This window comes from Bicyclus anynana, chromosome 18 (genome assembly GCF_947172395.1).
Source record: "Bicyclus anynana chromosome 18, ilBicAnyn1.1, whole genome shotgun sequence".
Taxonomy (NCBI): Eukaryota; Metazoa; Arthropoda; class Insecta; order Lepidoptera; family Nymphalidae; genus Bicyclus; species Bicyclus anynana.
This window is the reverse complement of record NC_069100.1, coordinates 6871548-6887362: the sequence shown is the minus strand read 5'-3', so window position 1 is coordinate 6887362 and position 15815 is coordinate 6871548. Positions and strand designations below refer to the sequence as shown.

The following is a 15815-nucleotide window of genomic DNA, read 5'->3' as shown; positions in this document are numbered from 1 at the left end:
AGTTATAATAATCAGTTGAACAGTAAACGGCGATCGATAAACACGCTTTTCTTTGCCACCTTACCTTCTTTACCACACGCGGCAAAGTGGTGACCCCGACGTGATCAAATTATCGATTTGCCTTAAGTCAACTCGCGCGCGTTACTAATAAAAACAATAATGCAAAACGACCCGCGCTACCAATCTGCATCTGAGGAGCAACAAACTACAGCACAAGCGCTTCCAGAGCAGCCCGCACAGCCACATATGACAGCCGTCACGATGACATCGAGGATACCAGACTTCTGGCGGCAGCGACCACGGCTATGGTTCCACCAGTTTAACGCCATCGTGGACCCTCAAAAGGCAAGTGACCTCCATAAAAGTCAATTATTGATAGCTAAGTTGGGTCAAGACGAATTAAGTGACATTAGTGATTTATTAGATAATATGCCTGATACAGATAAATTTAAAACCTTACAAAATAGGCTTATTTCAATTTATGAGGAGTCAGAGACGCGCCAACTCAATCAATTACTAAACGAGATTGAATTGGGCGATCAGAAACCTTCGCAATTAATAAGACGCATGCGTGACCTCGGCAAAAATCGTATCCCCGAGGAAACTCTAAAACTACTTTGGACCGGTCGTCTCCCACACTCAATAAGAGCGGTCCTCACAGCATGCGACACAGGGGAGGTTAAATAAGATAGTTTAGCTACAATAGCCGACAGAATTTTAGAGAATACTAGGGCATCAGGACTATCGCCAATATCCAGGTCTGATTCTAAAGCCGATACAAACCATTTAGTATTAGAAATTAACGCTTTAAAACAACAAATCGCAGCGTTAACAACACAAATGAATAATAACAACGGCAACAACCGCGCGTCACGTACCCAACATCGCGATTTCCCGGGTCCGTCTAGGGCGCGCTCAAAAAGCCGTGACAATAGTGTAAGTTTTAGAAATAGACAAATTTTTAATAAACAAACTGCTAAGCCAGGCGAATTAGGATATAAGTGTTTTTATCATTTTATTTACGGACCGAAAGCATATAAATGTGGTGACATCCGTAATTGTAATAAACAGTCGGAAAACTAATTCCGACACCGGCTTGCATATCAAACAACTTAGCCGGTGTCAGAAATCAAAGTAATTCATACCGCTTATGTGTAACAGACTCCATAAGCGGAACACATTTTTTAATAGATACGGGCGCAGACATCTCTGTTTTGGCCACACAAAGGCAAAACAGACGCACGTCCGATTACATTTTATATGCGGCTAATGGTTCCAAAATTAACACATACGGTCAAAAAACCATTACCGTCAATTTAGGTTTACGTCGTCCTTTTAAATGGGATTTTATTTTAGCGGACGTACAAAAATCAATTATAGGTGCCGATTTTCTCGCGGCCAATAAATTAATGGTGGATTTACATGGTAAAAGGTTAGTGGACAAAATTACACTTTTATCTCGTCCCACTAACACCTCAACGTCTACCGAACCAAGTATTCGTTCAATAGATATTAACGACGAATACCATCAAATATTACAAAAATTTCCCGATATTACTAAATTAGAAAATTTTTCATCAAACCCAAAGCATAACGTACAACATCACATTCACACCACTGGTCCTCCGGTGCATGAAAAAGTTCGCCCACTTAACCCCGAGAAATACAAATTAGCCAAAGCGGAATTCGAGAGAATGACTCAACTAGGCATTTGTAGACCTTCGAACAGCCCGTCGGCTAACCCACTCGTGTGCGTTACCAAAAAAAATGGTGAAATACGAGCATGTGGCGATTATCGTCGCTTAAATGCACAAACTATACCCGATCGATATCCTTTACCTAGATTACTCGACTTTACTTACATTTTAAAAGGTAAAACAATTTTTTCAAAAATCGATTTACGTAAGGCCTATCATAACATACCTATGGCTCCAGAGGATATACCTAAATCAGCAATCCTCACTCCTTTTGGACTCTTCGAGTTCACCCGCTGTAATTACGGACTAAGGAACGCAGCCCAGGACTTCCAAAGATTAGTACACAACACCCTAAAAAATCTAGACTTTGCATTTGCCTACCTAGATGACATAATCATTAGCTCCGACTCTAAAGAAACCCATCTAAAACATCTCGAACTTGTTTTAGAGCGGTTAAACAATTGCGGGCTTACTATTAACACAGGTAAATGCGAGTTTGGAAAATCAGAACTAAATTTTCTTGGCTATCATATAAGTACCAACGGCATTAAGCCAAGCCAAGATAAGTCCGAAACCATTTCTAATTATCCTCGACCAAACACTATAGAGGAGTTAAGACGCTTTCTAGGTATGTTAAATTTTTATAGATTAAGTATTCCTAAGGCCGCCGAAATGCAAGCTCCACTAAATGCATACCTACATAACTCTAAAAAAAGGGACAAAACTTTAATAACATGGACCGAAACGGCGTTAAATGCGTTTGATCGATGTAAGCAAGCCATAAATGAAACCGTTACACTTTCGTATCCCGACACATGTGCGTCACTTATTTTAATGACAGACGCCTCAGATAGTTGTGTAGGTTCCGCATTACATCAACATGTAAATAATAAATTAGAACCTTTAGGATTTTTCTCCAAAAAGCTAACGGAGACTCAAAAACGATATAGTACATACGATAGGGAATTATTAGCAATTTATATGGGTATAAAACATTTTCGACACATGGTTGAGGGCAGAGAGCTAACAATACTGACAGACCACCGTCCATTAACTTTTGCACTCACAAAAAAGGTCTCACCATCTGACTCACCGAGACGCTTAAGGCAATTAGATTTTATTTCCCAGTTTTGTGATAGTATTAAGTACATAGAAGGCGACAAAAACACAGTTGCTGACGCGTTATCTAGGATTAACGAAATTACTATGCCTAGTTTATTTGATTATCATAAGTTAGCTGAATTACAAAAAAGCGATTTAGAGTTAGAAAGCCTTCGCAAGCAAGATAATCTCCAATTTAAATTAATTGCCATGCCCGATTCCGATGTTAAACTAATATGTGAAACATCTACTGAGGACGTACGCCCTTATCTACCCATCGCGTTTAGAGAGCTAGCTATAAAAACTTTACATAATGTTAGCCATCCCGGTATTGCAGCCACGAAACGTTTAGTTAAGTCTCGATATTTTTGGTCTAGTATGAATATAGATATAAAAAATTACGTTAAGAAATGTATACCTTGTCAAAAGTGTAAGATACAACGACATACAATTACACCATTAGGAACATTTGATAAGGCTTCTCGTTTATCCCATTGTCATTTAGATTTAATCGGTCCTCTTAAACCCTGTAATGATTATAAATATTGTGTAACTATGATAGATAGAGTAACCAAGTGGCCCGAGGTTGTACCTGTAAAGGATATTACAGCCGAGACGGTCGCTAAAGTATTTTTAGAACATTATATAGCTAGATATGGTTGTCCATTAAAAGTGACCACAGATAGAGGTGCGCAGTTTGAGTCCGACCTTTTCACTCAGTTATTAAAAAAACTCGGCATAGAGCGCGTTCGGACAACAGCTTATAATCCCAAAGCTAACGGCATGGTAGAACGGTTGCATCGAACATTAAAAGCTGCTATCATGGCGAAATGCTTAAATAGCGCACAATGGGTGCAAGAATTGCCATTAGTTCTTTTAGGGTTGCGTACGGCAATAAAATCAGACCTAGGATACAGCCCTTCACAATTTCTATATGGATGTAGTCTTAGGTTACCAGGCGATATATTTAACTCAAGCCCTAAAACAAACATCAACGATCGTGAATTCATTAAACAGTTAATTAACAATCTTTCATCCGTTTCTAACCTCACGCATACGGACATACGAACACGGGACAATAAAGTATTTATCCATCCAGACCTAAATAATTGTTCCCACGTATTCGTTAGAAACGAGGCAAGACGATCGTTGGAGCCACCTTATGAAGGGCCTTTCCAGATTTTAGACCGTCATTCTAAGTATTACACTTTAGACTGTAACAACAAAAAAGTCACTGTGTCACTTGACCGTCTAAAACCCGCTTATTTATTAATTGCCGACGATATAGAGGTCTCAAGCCCAGGGAACAAAAAAACAGAACCCAATATCTCCATTACGCCGAGCCAGCCGCTAACACTTAAAACCAGATCTGGTCGCACGGTTAAGCGAACCGTGAAATTCGACATATGAGACACACTTGACATTCCAACAGAACTCAAAAGGCCGAGCAAAAAAATCTAGAAGCCCATCGATTAGCTACGCGTCCCTTCACTCATCGCACGCCACAATCACACCCTGCACTTTGTACCTGCAAAAAACAATGAACAAAAAAAACAATGAACAAGGCAAAAACACAATTTACGAAGCAAGTGCCAAGCAACACGAGACAATAGAAACTCTCTCAAGACTCCATCAGTAGAGGCTACCGTCAGCGCATTGTAACGCTGACCAATACATTATCATCTGGCGTTACTACAGACATCGCATCACAGCTGCAAACAACGCGCTACGAGCGGTCTCGTCGCTACGGTGCCCGCATGTGACAATTTAGCTTAGAACAATACAATAACAAAAAATGTGAACAAACAGTGTCGTGCCACCCGAACAATGTACCTAGTTTATAAGTAGTTTTAATTTTAAGTACAGTTTCGGGGTTGATAATTTTATGTTATAGTAGTCTGATCTAAAGGGGGAGGTATATGTAGCGTTATTCATAAAAATATTATTATATTATTATTTTAGCTCATCTACATTAATATTTAGTTAGTAGATTATCCATAAGTTTATAACGTACCAAAATGTATCCCGACATATGGCCTGCACAATGCACATGTGGCGTACACATGTGCAGACCACACTAAAATATGTTCCTTGTTACTAACCCAATGTATTTAGTTATAATAATCAGTTGAACAGTAAACGGCGATCGATAAACACGCTTTTCTTTGCCACCTTACCTTCTTTACCACACGCGGCAAAATATAATAGTGAAGTGTGCAGTTGTTGCCTGCACCAACAAAACCCAAACAAAACTAGCGGGAATTTCATTTCACAAGTAAGTATTAAAATCTTTGATTTTTCTGTTGATATTGAGTATTTTAAAGGTATTTTTTTTAATTAGGCCCATTGACTAATTCAAAGCTTTACAATAGGTGGTTTTATGGGCAATCCTTTAAAGAATTGAATTATTTCACAAGTTTTGGTTTGACCGTATACGTAGTGTTGGGAAAGTATTGTTTACATTATCGATGAATAGTGAACAATTGATTTGTTTCGCTATATCACCGAAATAAGCGAAAACGTATAAATTAATACATTATTTTATGTTCTATATGTATAGTTATTTTATATTTTTCAGATTTCCAAAAAATCATTATTTAAGACAAAAATGGTTAAACAGCATTAACAGGCCTAATTTCCATCACGATACAGCTGCATATGTAGTAATCATTTTAAGAAGGATTACATTAATTTAACATTATGCTTTCCGCGCCTCAAAGACAATGCCTGCCCATCTATCCTCATTTTAAAATAACTGAATAATAGCAAATTTTAATTTTAACATTTATTTATATAATTTTTTTTATTGTGTCCAATAGTGTAAGAGGAAGATATCATTCACAAATTTGTAAAAAAGATTTTGCTGGTTGGTTGCTTTATGTACCTACTCATATAAATACTAATGTTGTAACCAAAGAATAAAAATTACCTATTGCAGAATTTATCACCTGAGCAACAAGTAAGACAATCCTTGCAAGAAGTGAACCTTAATCTGTTATTAGAGAGTCATGACAATGCTGTTTCCCAAAATGGAATATAATTAGTATTATATTGTATTGTCAAAAACATATTTAAAAACTAAAATTTTCTTGTAACAACGTCTCAAAAACAATATTTAAAAAAAATTGTCTAGTAGAACGATAATCAAATTTTAAAAGACCATTTATAAAAAAGTGTCAATTCTGTTATGTATAACGTATAACGTTGTATCAAAAATTGTAAGTTTTGCAACTTCTATAAATAAATTTTGTTGATGAATTACGATTTTTGTTTCCTTTTGCCTTGGTTTAGTATTAGGCTGGTAGTCTAGGACAACATCGTATTCATCAGATAGTAATCGTTAGACAATCAAGATATAAACACAGGCCAACGTTCGTGAGTGCCAATACAAAACATTGTATAGTTTAAATAATTTATACTATACAATGTTTATTAAATACCACAGAGTAACCGGAGAGTCTTTACAAACTGCGTGCTGAAGCGTGCGTGCAACCCTTATAAAAAAAACAAAAGTCACGCGTCTCCTTGCATATAAAAACAATTACGTAAATTGATATAATAATCAATAAAAAAATACTCCATCTTATTTCTTTAGTTTTAAAATATTTAGAAACAACTAGCGGACGCACGCGACTTCGTCCGCATGAAACTCGATGTAAACTTACCCCTACCCTACCCCTACAATATTGGTTTATAGTGCATGCTATGTATCAGAGATGGCGCTGTATGTGAAGAAAGATTTTCCCGCTTTTCTGTTGAATTTTTCCTGAATTTTCTTTTCTATAAACCTCACGGAGCCCGAGACCTTTCCAACGAATGCAAAACCGTGGAAATCGGTTCGTGCGTTCTGGAGTTATAGCGTCAGGAAGGAAAACCCGACTTATTTTTAACCGACTTCAAAAAGGAGGAGGTTCTCAATTCGGTCGGTATTTTTTTTTTTTTTTTTTTTTTTTTTTTTTTTTTTTTTTTTTTTTTTTTTTTTTTATGTATGTACATCGATTACTCAAAGACGCCTGGACCGATTTCAAAAATTCTTTTTTTGTTTGAAACGGTATAGTCCCCATTTGGTCCCATTGCCATCATGTCAAGATCTGATGGTGGGATCCTGGAGAAATTGAGGGAAACTTTCAAAAAATATATGGATGTCTAGTATGTTCGTAAACTTTTCCATTTAGTACTTTTAAGCACTACAATTTCATGAAGGTTTGAAATCGATCTGATGATGGAGCCATAAAACAGACGAGGGAACTCATCGGCGATTTACAGCAGTTACCTTGTGTTTGGGCTTGATTAATTTGTATTAATGAGAACTTTCCACATAGATAGGTTGTGACTGTCATTTAGGGGTTTGGTGATGAAGACCAAGATCAATTAAGGGAACCCCTTAACGGTTTACGGTAACTACCTTGTGTTTGGCCTTGATTTATTCGTATTGCTGAGAACTTTCTACCTAGATGAATTGTGTCTGTTATTAGGGGTCTGATGATGAAGACCAAGATCAATTAAGGGAACCCCTTAACGGTTTACAATAGCTACCTTGTGCTTGAGCTTGATTAATTTGTATTACTGACAATTTTGTACCAAGAAGGGTTGTGAATGTCATTAGCGGTCTGATGTATTCGTTTGAGATGAAAATTAACACTAAAAATGGAAAAATAATAAAAATTTTAATAAAAAAAATACAACCGACTTCAAAACCTAAAAACGTACCCACTAAACTAAAAAGTGAAAAATAACATCATAATATGTTCTACCTGCTGATCAGTATGAAGGCGGTGCTTAGCCAGTGTTGTCTTAATTTAAGCCATTTCTGACAGGACCACACCACATGGCTTGAATTAATACATCACCGGCTTAGCACCGCCTTCATACTGATCAACAGGTAGAACATATTATGATGTTATTTTTCACTTTTTAGTTTAGTGGGTACGTTTTTAGGTTTTGAAGTCGGTTGTATTTTTTTTATTAAAATTTTTATTATTATATAGTAGAATTAACGCCATTTTTCTTGAATAATATTGAAAATTACTGATGCGACGGTTCGTATCGTACTGACAAGAGAACGTATTCGTTTTTGAATTTCATATTCGTAGCGGGTACGACACCGTCATGTTCCGTACGCTCCATCTGTATATTATTGATTAATCTGTGTTAAATACAAAACACTTTAATGAGAAAATCAATTGTATGGAATTTTATATTATAATAATGTAAGATAGAATTTAAAATGTTTCATTTTAGTAAACATAATATTTTGTATAATTTTATATCGAGTGCTTAATTATTATCGATAAAACAGCCCTAGCTCAATTTAGAGACCAAACATGGTTACCGGAAGCCTCAAAAATAATTACTTGTCACATATCCTCTATTATCTATGTATCTAAGCGTACGAACGTTGACACGTTTTAAAGTAGTTCTAAGCTCCTATATACGCAAGCTGCGAGAGACACCTCCCAGAGATACTATTCTTTGCTGGCACGACACCACCGATTCGAGTGAACACGCCATATGTATGTAAGTATGCCCGTCGTCCGTTTACGCGAGTCCGGTTCTTTGAAGCGTGTAACGTAGCGTGCGCCTAGGCGCTTATGCTGAAACGACTGTATACGCGCAAATAAATACGCTAGTCTGAAATCACCCTTTGGCTCCTGCCGGGCTAGCATGGGCAAGGGATAAAATTTTTATCCACCCATTATATCCACTGACTAAGGATATAAATCCACCCGTCATAGCATGGCCACAAGGGAAAGACAAATTAATCCCCGATTGACATTACGCGTGGAGATCTTTTCCTCGACTATGGCATATGAAGTGGATAAAATGATATACTTTGGGACTTTTGACATTTAAACGCGATAAATTTATCCCTGTGAAGTTGATGTGGGGATAAAACTTTACTTAAAAAAACAATTATGTCTCGCATGTTTTGGTCTTTAACAATTGCTTCGCAATATGGGGTAGGGTAGGGGTAAGGTAGGGGTGGGGTAGGGGTGGGGGTGGGGTAGGGGTGGGGGTGGGGTAGGGGGGTTGGGGGGAGGGTGGGGGAGGGTTGGTGTAGGGGAGGGGGAGGGGGGGGTTAGGGGTGGGGTAGGGTTGGGGTAGGGGTGGGGTAGGGGTGGTGTGGGGGGGGTGTTGGTGTAGGGGTGGGGGAGGGGGGAGGGGGGTTAGGGGCGGGGTAGGGTAGGGTAGGGCAGGGGTAGGGTAGGGGTAGGGCAGGGGTAGGGTAGGGGTAGGGTAGGGGTAGGGTAGGGGTAGGGTAGGGGTAGGGCAGGGGTAGGGTAGGGGTAGAGGTAAAGAAGGGTAGAGTAGGGATAGAGAACAAGTGCACTTATGTCAAAACGAAGCTTGTCCGGGTCCGCTAGTATAATAGATACTATAGATACCTACTACAAACCACCGCAAAAAACAATCACCAAACAAAACAATGCCAACAGAAAACAGATAAATAATATGCACAAAAAAACCAAATATTATCAAATTTACGTTTATTTCGGACTATTAATATACCTAATGCCAATTTATAAGATACTAGCGGACGCCCGCGACTTCGTCCGCGTAAATTTCGATGTCAACTTTACTACTACCCCTACCCTACCCTACCCCTACCCTACCACTACCCCAACCCTACCCTACCCAACCCCTACATCTACCCTACCCCTACCCTACCCTACCCTACCCCCACCCTACCCCCATCCTACCCCTAACCCCATCCTACCCCTACCCTCCCCGTACCCTATCCCTTTCCTACCCCTATCCCACCCGTACCCCTATCTCACGCCTATCATACCCCTACCCTACCACTTAACTATCCTACCCGTACCTCTACCCCACCACTACCCTACCTCTACCCCTACCCTACCACTACCCTAAACCCGGCCCTAAACCTACTCTAACCCTACACTACCCCTACGCTTCCCTACCCGTACCCTACCCTACCCTGTAACTTCTCTATCTTACTCCTACCCTTAGCAAAATCGGTCCAGTCCTTCGAGAGTGGTGGTATGACCAAGAGAAATAAAGACTTCTATGCTAATAATATAAAGAGGTAAAGTTCGTGTGGTTGTAGGAGGTAATCTCTGGATCTACTGGACCGATTTGGAAAATTGTTTTACCAATAGAAAGCTACGTTATTTGCGAGTGTCATAGGCTATGTTTGATCCTCATATTCACACGGGAACGGGAACTACGTAAATGAAAGCGCCGGGCGTCATATAGCGGAATTTCTGCGTCTTTTAGAAATTTTGTATTATCTCCGAAACTATTTAAGTAATTAACATACTGTAAAGGGCAAATCTTATCTCCATAATATCCTTGTGATTATTAAATAATTTATTTCAATAAGTATTAAAGTTTAGTTGTATAAATAATGACGTAAACCTAAGTATATAAAATTAATAATTTTTAAAACACAAAAGGTACTATATCTGCTAATATATAGAAGATAGATATATGGTGTCGCGGACTTTTTTGTAGAACTTTTAAAGATACATAAAGTCTCCATACATTAATTTCAATTTTACACAATAGTTAAGGCAGCGCATGCGAATAAGTCTGTTTAAGAGGATTTTCAGTCCGACCTGTATGATAAAAACTGTGATAACTCGGCTAATATATATGATACCAATATAAAATATAGCCTATAGCACTCCCCGATAATGATAAATAGCATTCTACTGGTGAAAGAATTTTTAAAATCGGACCAGTAGTTCCGAAGATTACCCAATTTAAAAAATGTGACAAACTTACAAACTTACAAACTTTACCTCTTTATAATATTAGTATAGATATAGATATAGATATACAAATGGGTTGACAAGTCTTTCCCTCCGTTTATCCACCGGGGATATTATATCCACCGGCGTGCCCATGCGCGGTGAGTGGATAAAACGAGTGTGGGGGATAAACGTTTTATCCTCTCCCCGTGGATAAATTTCTCCCTTGCCCGTGCTAGCCCTGCTGGCCACTGGAGATGCATCGCACTCAAATGCAGCAACAAAATTGTCTGTCGTTTTTTGAAGGGGAAAAGCCTCCCTAGCCAAGTGGCACGTCGATTCTCTTTCTACGATCGCTAACGCTTCGAAAACTAGAACGGGAATGACAGATCTTGATCACGTGACCTCACGCCAACCCTCAAATTCGGATCATTGGTGAACTCGAGTCTCCTCTCAGAATAAGAGGCCCAATGCGGATTGGCAGATTTCACACACATTTTTATAATATAATAGTTAATTTTAATTTTTATAATCTTAACAAACATAAAATGAAAAATAAGACTCGTATTTGTTTATTAATTTTCTTTTAGTCCTATGGGCCTATTTTGTTTTTAAATTTTGGTTTGCGTATCGGTTTGCTAGAAGAAAACACAATAGGTATCCTTTTTCCGCTTGATTTATCGAAGACTTCCAGAACTGGATCAGTGTGACATTTTATTTCCATAATTTCAGATGTTATTATATTATTGTTGAAGTTTAGGGCCCTCATGACGCTTGAGACACTTGGTGCCCAAAAATGGTATGGCCCTAATCTTCGCGGATAGTTTGCGACAAAATTGCCCGTTAGTTTGGTCTCGTATGTTATTTTTAACAGTATTATTGTTTTCTTAGCACTCAATTTCATTGTTATAACTTTTTCTGGCCCTATAGTAATATGACCGGCCGTTTCATATCCAACAGGCAGTGTTGCCATTTTCAGGGAATCATTTCTCCATTTATTTTCAAATTTAATTCGCTTGTCCTTAGTATTGGAAAAGGCGATGTTAGCCACGTAGTAAACATCGTCTACCGGATATCCGCTTGCAGACCAATACGATTTTAGAGAGTTTTCAACATTTTCATATAACTTGACTGGGATATTTATTTTACGCGGAGTATTATTAGTATGATCGTGTACAGTCAATAGTACATTTTCGTACATAATATCTTGTGTTGCTATCCTTTTGATTACTGTTTTTCTGGTAACTTGTTGCCATTTGTATTTATGAAATAAATTGCCGTATGGAGTTGGATCCTTGATATAAACATCACTGGGAGTGGGTGCTATACCGAAATCACGTTTTACGCCTCTTTTGAGATTGAACTCTGTTATATTGAAAATGTTAACTTCTTTGTCGCCTATTATTTTGTCATCAGTTCCCTTAACAGCCACTTTAATACCACGTCTACTGGATGCCACTGTTATATTTATTTCGATTTTAGCGCAACATTTTGTAACACAAAACAGTAATATTACTAAGTGAGTAATAAAACACATGCTGCTTATAACGATCGACAGCAAATAAAACAACAACTCATATTAATAATTTTATTATGTAATTAATTGAGTATCATGACGTAACGATTATTTATGAAAGAAAATAATATTATTATTATATTTATAGCTGATCCTGCAAACGTTATTCTGCCATATTACCATGCATAAATACTAAAATCAATATTAAAAAAAAGAATAGGTGAGGTGAGAGATGAAAGGACCTATTTTCATAAACTATTATATTATAAGTATAATAAACCGAAATAGAAGTGTAACCACAGACCCTGAGACAAGATTTTTATAAAACATAGCAATAAAAAATAATATTGATATCGTGACAACCTAACAAGTACGCGCTTTAAGTTTACTAAAATCATAATTTTTTATCAAGTTCTATTTAAATGCCTAAATAATATAAAAAATGTTTCGAATCTCATCTCCTCAGTCATCTCATTCGGGATGTAGGTACTTTATATCGGAATGAAATAATAATCGCTATTTATTTACACATTGAACTGTGATAACTGATTTATCATTAACTTGAGTTCAAGTTCAAAATATAAGCTACCTACTACGATTGAACTAATGTAAATCGATATCTTAGAGGCAACGCAGACTAATCGCGTTCCGCTGTTCTGAGTTCCGCGTTCTGCGTTTCACGTTCTATGTAATGTAGGCATAGGTCCCGGCTAATAAAGCTACTGTTACACATGCTCATTTCAAGCACGATAGCATGCTACTATTGAGCAGTTGCTACTTATTAGCATGTGTATTGCAACATTGCTAAAAATAAGCATGCTTTTCTTCGAGCTTGCTCAAGAATCACACAGTCAACAACAACAGCCGTGCGATTTATGAGCATGCTACTTGCTGCGCAGGTGGAAGGGGGCGTGCTTATAGCGCGTCTGAACAGGTTAGCTTATTGAATAGGCTAGTCAATCAGCATTGCTATTCTGTATTCTCTTCACCTTCATCTCTCCCTGTTTAACACGATACTATAAGCAGAAAGGGATTGATAAAAAATTGCTTGTGTAATTGGAATGTTTGCATTGTGCATGCTTTTCAGGAGCATACTTAAAATGCATGCTTATTGCTAGCAAATGTAAACTGATGATAAACAAAAGGGGACCTATAAATATTGATAATGCTGCGGATCAAGGTATTCAGAAAAAGAGAGAAGAATATAAGTCTGCCAAAATAGCATTGCAAATAGCAATAATGAAGTCAAAGACGGAAGAGTGGAAAAAGCTTTGCGACGAGGTGGATAAAGACACGTGGGGACTAGGGTATAAAATCGTCACCAAAAAGATGCGGCCACGCCCACCCGGTTTAGAAATGGAATTAATAAAATCCGTGGCGGCGGTCCTGTTTCCAGCACACAAAACCTTTGGGCGAATCATAGCTGATGAGTCTCAACCCGTGGATGTAACAGAGGACGAGCTGAAAACGGCGGCGGAAAACTTAAAACCTAAAAAAGCGCCCGGACCGGATTTTCTGTATCCAGAGATAGTTAAATTGGCCGTGCAAGCTATACCAGAAAAAATAAGACAGATCATGGATGCGGCGTTCAAATCTGGAGTTTTTCCGGCAGTCTGGAAGACGGCCAATTTGATCCTGCTTAGGAAAGCCAATAAGCCCAAAGATGACCCATCTGGCTATAGACCGGTCTGCTTGCTCGATTGTTACGGCAAGCTGATGGAGAGACTTCTAGTGAATAGAATAGACAAGCTCCTACCAGAACATGGAGGTCTCTCAGAGCACCAGTACGGCTTCCGGCAAGGCCGATCTACACTAATGGCCATCAAAAGGGTAGTGGAAACCGCTGTAGTGGCGAGACAGGGCTCACGCAGGACTAGAAGGCTTTGTGCCCTAATATGTCTCGACGTCAAAAATGCGTTTAACTCTGCTCCTTGGAAGGAAATTCTGTTAGAAATAAGAAAAAGAGGTCTACCGGGCTACTTACAAAACCTCTTAAGTAGCTATCTAGAGGACAGAAGTATAATCGTCAGAGACAACAAAGGAGTGACAGAAGTAATAACTGTCAGTAGCGGGGTTCCACAAGGGTCAATATTAGGTCCAACCTTATGGAATATTCTGTATGACGGTGTTTTCACGCTAGAACAAGAAGAAGGGGTGCAAGTGTTAGGCTTCGCGGACGACCTTGCCATTGTGGTGGTGGCCAAAACAGAAATAAGCCTCATGTCTCGGGCAAACAAAGCGCTTGAACGAGTTAATGCATGGATGCAAAAGAAACAGCTAGCTCTGGCACCCGAGAAAACGGAGGCAGTCGTATTTAGCGGAAGGCGAAAACTGCAACCCATTAATTTCTCAATTCAGGGTACTGCAGTGACACCTAAAGACCATGTTAAGTATTTGGGAGTGTGGCTTGACAAAAACATAAGCTTCAAGACTCACATTGAGGAGGCAGCTCAGAAGGCACAAAAATTGACCGAGGCACTATGCAGGCTGATGCCGACAAGAGGCGGTCCCCGAGCGAGCAGAAGAAGAATTTTAGCGTCGGTTGCCCACTCTACTATACTTTACGGGGCACCTCTGTTCAAGAAGGCCATGAATGTGGAACTGTACCGTAAAAAACTAGAGACGGTACAAAGACGCCTTGCGATAGGAGTATGCGGTGCCTACCGGACAGTCTCCACAGAAGCAGTGCTGGTCATAGCAGGACTGGTCCCGATAGATAAGCTAGTAAAAGAACGGGCCCTATTGTTCGAAAAGAGAGATCAAAATCCCCATGAAACACGTGAGAACACCTTGAAGGAGTGGGAGAGAGAATGGTCGGGTGCAGGGAAGGGAAGCTGGACCCGCGAATTAATCCCTGATTTAAAGGCCTGGCTACATAGGAAGCATGGGGAGGTAGACCGCTGGCTTACACAAGCTCTCAGTGGACACGGGGTGTTTAATACCTACCTCTTCGCTATTGGTAAGGCGCCACATGAAAAATGTTACTTCTGCGGAGAAGAGGACAATCCGAGGCATGCTCTCTTTGAATGCCCGGGATGTGCAGACGTGACAGCAGAAGCACAGGAAACAGGGGAGTTTAATGCGCAAACTCTTGTTGCTCGCATGTTGGAGAGCGAAAACGAGTGGCACAAATGCGCTAACACGCTCCGAACAATAATGGTTCGGAGGGAAACGAGAGAAAGACAAGAGAAAAAGGGATGCGAGGAATGATAACTAATCGGTCAGCACGAAGTAATGCTACGCGGTTCCGTGCTGACCCAGGAGTTGTGGGGGGTTATTTTTAGTCCGTGCGAGTCGGACATGCCCTGCCTGACGGCAGAAGTCCGTAGGGATTTTTTTCCTCCCCGCTAAGAAAAAAAAAAAAAAAAAAAGCATGCTCATATGGAGCATACTTAGTTTATCTAAATTCATCTTGAGTAGAAATAGAAATTACGATTTCTGTGTTTGTCTCAGTTTTGTCTGCGTTGTGCTTACTCTGGACACGAACAATGTACGCGATAGTACGTAAGCGAAGTTTAACTTGATAAAGGGGCAGAGGGTACTTTAAATGTTATTATATTAAAAAACTTCAGATTTATTTCATACACTATCGAATGAAGTATTTAATTAGTAGTGACAATTTCGTGTGTAACAATTTTATTGTGCGAAATAATTTATAAGCTAGATAAGTGCATATTATTGACAAAAAAATAATAAATAGCATTGTATACAAATAAGAACAAGAAAAAAAGCAAAAATCTCATTTTGAAATTGAAACCTCGAGGCAATAATTAAGTAACTTGGATT

The 15815-nt window shown here is 39.0% G+C and overlaps 1 protein-coding gene across 1 annotated transcript; it reads right to left on the bottom strand.

Moving 5' to 3' along the window:
- Nucleotides 1–11078: 11078 nt before the first annotated feature.
- Nucleotides 11079–12060, bottom strand: LOC112055085 (uncharacterized). Its single transcript, XM_024095075.2, has one exon. The coding sequence runs from the start codon at nucleotides 12048–12050 to the stop codon at nucleotides 11106–11108; it is 945 nt and encodes a 314-aa protein (XP_023950843.2). The 5' UTR covers nucleotides 12051–12060; the 3' UTR covers nucleotides 11079–11105.
- Nucleotides 12061–15815: the final 3755 nt, after the last annotated feature.

Coding starts and splice junctions, on each gene's coding strand:
- LOC112055085 (XM_024095075.2), bottom strand. CDS start 12,050: ATGTGTTTTATTACTCACTTAGTAATATTACTGTTTTGTGTTACAAAA.